Source organism: Anastrepha ludens, chromosome 5, assembly GCF_028408465.1.
Source record: "Anastrepha ludens isolate Willacy chromosome 5, idAnaLude1.1, whole genome shotgun sequence".
NCBI lineage: Eukaryota > Metazoa > Arthropoda > Insecta > Diptera > Tephritidae > Anastrepha > Anastrepha ludens.
The window spans coordinates 29244292-29248427 of NC_071501.1; the positions used below are offsets into that span (position 1 = coordinate 29244292).

At 44.7% G+C, this 4136-nt stretch overlaps 1 protein-coding gene across 1 annotated transcript; it reads left to right on the forward strand.

Annotated features, from left to right (window-relative positions):
- Nucleotides 1-388: 388 nt before the first annotated feature.
- On the forward strand, nucleotides 389-3280 carry LOC128863863 (uncharacterized). The gene is made up of 2 exons (XM_054103239.1): nucleotides 389-2378; nucleotides 2452-3280. Exon 1 carries the CDS (start codon nucleotides 925-927, stop codon nucleotides 2233-2235), a length of 1311 nt encoding a protein of 436 aa, XP_053959214.1. The 5' UTR covers nucleotides 389-924; the 3' UTR covers nucleotides 2236-2378; nucleotides 2452-3280.
- The last annotated feature ends 856 nt before the right edge of the window (nucleotides 3281-4136 follow it).

A 4136-nucleotide genomic window follows, 5' to 3' on the forward strand; every position in this document is an offset into this window, starting at 1 on the left:
TTTTTTGAAATTTTTTGTTGAATGTTATAAAGATTTATTTATATAAATTTTTTTTTAATATTTTTTGTAATACAGTTTTTTTGTAATTCTTTCTTAACTACAATTTTTTAAGGGGACAGACACCTGTAAAATTTCGAAAAAAAAAAATTTTTTTTCATAAAATGTTAATATAATCCCTTAAAAATATGTCAAAAAATGTTAAGCACATAAATTTAAGTATTTCTTATTATAGATCCTCAACCGTGACGACTCTATTCTTTGCGTTCGAGCGCTGGGAGAGGTATAGTCACGTTGCCGACTAAAAAGCAAATAAAATATTTTTTTGTAGAACTTTTTTTTAAATTAATTTTTTTATAAATAGTTTTCGTTATTAATCTATTAATCCCTTTGGTTGGGCACCTATTGCGGCGCGTCCCAGGTGGTGGATAGGGTACGCCACAGTTATCTTCTGTGGTTAAGTAGGTCATAGCCTTGGTAAAAGCCTACTCGCGAACCAGCCTAGTTCTCGTCAACCAACAACTATGGTAGGGGGAACAACATGTAGTGCAGTGTTACTGCACGCGTGCCGTAACTGCCATAATTGCTGGCAGTGACCCATATCCACTTCGGTGGAAGGCGAGAAGCCACTCGTATTAGTAGGTCATGTCTCTGCTAATACGAATGGAGTAAACATGGACTCACGGGGAGAAGGCCACTTCCTTATATCAAAGGCTACCAATCCAAGGTGGAACAGCATACGCCGAGGGATGCATGGCTTAGGGTGAGCTAAGTCGCTAGTATGCGGACTCTGGGGCACCTGTCGCACCCCAGTTTAAATTCGACTTACCACGGCATAGGGCTCTGCCGTGGCGAACCCCATTATTTCCCTACGAATATCTCTGGTTACGACTGCTGACTCGTCAGCTGAGTGACCGCCCCGCAAAAATGAACAAAACTAACATAAAACAAACAACACAACAAAAAATTCCTTCCCGACGCGGAAGACCCGTTGGCTCCACCAAACTTATGGCGGGGTCAAAAACCACCCCTTCGGTGGCTAAAGTGCTCACTAAGAGCAAGACCGTCAAGGAGACACCACCGCACTCCCAGGTGGCTTCTACTTCCTCCAAAACCGACTCGGGTGCGGAGAACCCATTGATCACCAAATCTGTTTTGCCAGAAACTGGGAAAACAAGTCGGACAGAAGTCTCCAGAAAACCTATCCCTCCTCATCTCCGTCGATACAGAGATCGAAGACGCGCCACTTTCCTTACGGAAAAGTTCGGCAAAACCCCTGAGGAGGAGCTGTCCGACCAACAAAAGTCAACTCTCGGTTGGGCCCGGGAATTTCTTCGGAAGTATGAGGCGTCCAAAGAGAAACCGAGTGCAGCTAAGCGGCAGCGGTCTTCAGAGGATCCTTCTAGCTCCAACGACCCCAAGAAGCATAAAGCTTCCTCTGAGGTCAAATTACGCAAGTTCTGCGAAGTTGCCAGAGATAGTCTGGTCATGGCGGTGGTGGATAAGAGCCACCCTGACGGTTTCATCTCTCCATCAAACTGGAAGATTGTGGAGAGAAAACTCCAGTTGGGATACCTGGACGTTCTGAAGCAGAACCCAGGGCCTCCTCCTTTCTGCTCTGACGCGGGATGGTTCCAGGCAAGGGTCAAGTTGATCGCGTGCTCGGATCAACGTTCGGTCAGCCTGTACGGCAAGGCCCTCGACCGACTCGGCGAGGTATGGCCCGGAGCGAATCTCCAACTCATCAAAAAGAGTGAAATTCCCAACAAACCCCGCGGCAGAGCAAGAATACCTGTAGAGCCATCCGATCCGGAAACCATCCTGGAGCTACTGAAGATCGGAAACCCGAACCTACCCACCGAAAACTGGAGGGTAGTTAAGGTGGAAGAGCCTTCAGGAAACTCCAGACATGTCACGCTGCTCCTGGACCAGGAAAGCGTTCAAGCACTGGACGACCGCAAGGGGATTGTGGCATTCGGGTTCACTACCACTACCATTTGGACCTATCAGCCGAAAAATCTCCTCGCACCCAGCGAAGAGAGTACGGCGGCCCCCGAGATGGATGTCGATAAGCCTCTCTCACAAGATTCGACGATTGAGTCCGACTCGGAATCAAACAGCGAACTTGTGGGAAACTTATTTAACATTCAACTCGGGGACGAGGATAGTCTTTTAGATAGCGGTGATGACGCGAACGCCACAGTCATCGAATGTCCGTCTAAAAGTGCTGCAGATTAATCTGCACCACTCTAAGGCTGCCTCGGCAGCCCTCATTCTTCGTCTCTCTGACCTCAGAGAAGACATCATTCTCATCCAAGAACCTTGGATATCAAACAACAAGATATGCGGCCTGAAAGATAGGCACTACACCTTGTTTCAAGGTGAGGCTAACGTTAGATCGCGCTCTTGTATTCTCATTCGAAAACATATTAATGCTTTTCTTCTTCCCTTTAGCAATGCTGACACCACTGCCATAGAGGTTGAAGCTGTCCACGGCCCGATTTGGATTGTGTCGGCTTACATGCCTTACGACGCAGCGGAGGCGCCTCCTCCTGAAGCAGTGAGAAGGCTCGTCAATACGGCGCATCTGATCCAGAAACGCGTCATTATTGGAGCAGACGCTAATGCACATAATACTGTTTGGGGCAGTACAAACAACAACACACGAGGTGAGCAACTTTTTGATTATATTCTAGCGAATAAGCTTGATATATGTAATAGAGGTGATGTCCCTACGTTTCTTAACTCGTCTAGAAGAGAGGTACTCGATATTACTCTTGCTAGCGAATCATGTACACAACTGGTGCAGGACTGGAGCGTTGATAAACAGCACTCTTTTTCCGACCACCAATATATAACATTCACTTTAAAAGCCGAAACGGCAAAACCCATGAAGTACCTTAACAAAAAGCGTATGAATTGGATCAAATATAAAGAACATCTTGCCAATGGACTTCCTGATATCAGGCAGTTTGAAATGGCAAATAAAAACGATATCGAAAACGCTGTCAACATGATAACGAAGACGTGTCAAAGCGCAGCACGACAATCTTGTCCCCTGACAAAAACAGGAGGTAAGCATAAACCTTTTTGGTGGACTCCAGAAATCTCAGAACTTCGCAATCGAACTCGGAAACTCTTTAACCAATCTAAAATAACAGACGAATGGGAAGAATATCGACAATGTCTCAAAGACTTTAAGAAAGCTGTCAGAAGTGCAAAACGCACATCCTGGCGATCATACACTCAAGAATTAGAAAACACCTCAGAAGTAAGCAGACTACGCAAGAATCTTTGCTTCAAACCCAGTCTCTCCCAGTTTTATCATGACTCAAGATGGAACTTGGACTACTTCAACTGACCACACTCTTAGAATACTTCTAGAATCTCACTTTCCAGGCTGTGTTGCCAACTTACCTGCACTTCCCAGCACTTTTCAGAGTAATTATGGGAATAGATCAGATCTAATCAGCTCTAATAGCATCTCTACAGCAATACTAAGCTTTAAAAAATTTAAATCACCAGGTCCTGACAACATCATTCCAGCAGAACTTCAAGAAGGACTAGAAATTCTACTGCCTTGGTTAACCAGGATCTTTAACAAGTGTTTAAATCTGTCTTATCTTCCGACAATTTGGAAGAAATCGAAGGTAGTATTCATTCCGAAAACGGGGAAGCCTTCACACTGTAAACCAAACGACTTCAGGCCCATTAGCCTAACCTCTTTTTGCTTAAAGGCTTTTGAAAAAGTCTTAGATGAGCAAATCAAAACCCAACTTGATACTAAGTTGATCTCAGAGGCACAACATGCCTACACTAAAGGGAAATCGACTGAAACGGCACTTCATTCACTGGTGCAAACAGTGGAAACTTCCCTTCACAATAAGGAGTACTCTCTTGTCGCATTTATGGACATAGAAGGTGCTTTTAATAATATTGAACCCAACGCTATTTTGTCTGAAATTGCCAAATTGGGTATTAATTACTCCATCCGTAAGATGATCGAACAAATGCTCCAAAGTAGAATAATCACTTCAGAGCTTGGGTTAAGCCGCATGAGAATGTACGCCGTCAAAGGCACTCCTCAAGGCGGAGTACTTTCACCCCTTCTCTGGAATCTCGCTGTAAACAGTTTGCTC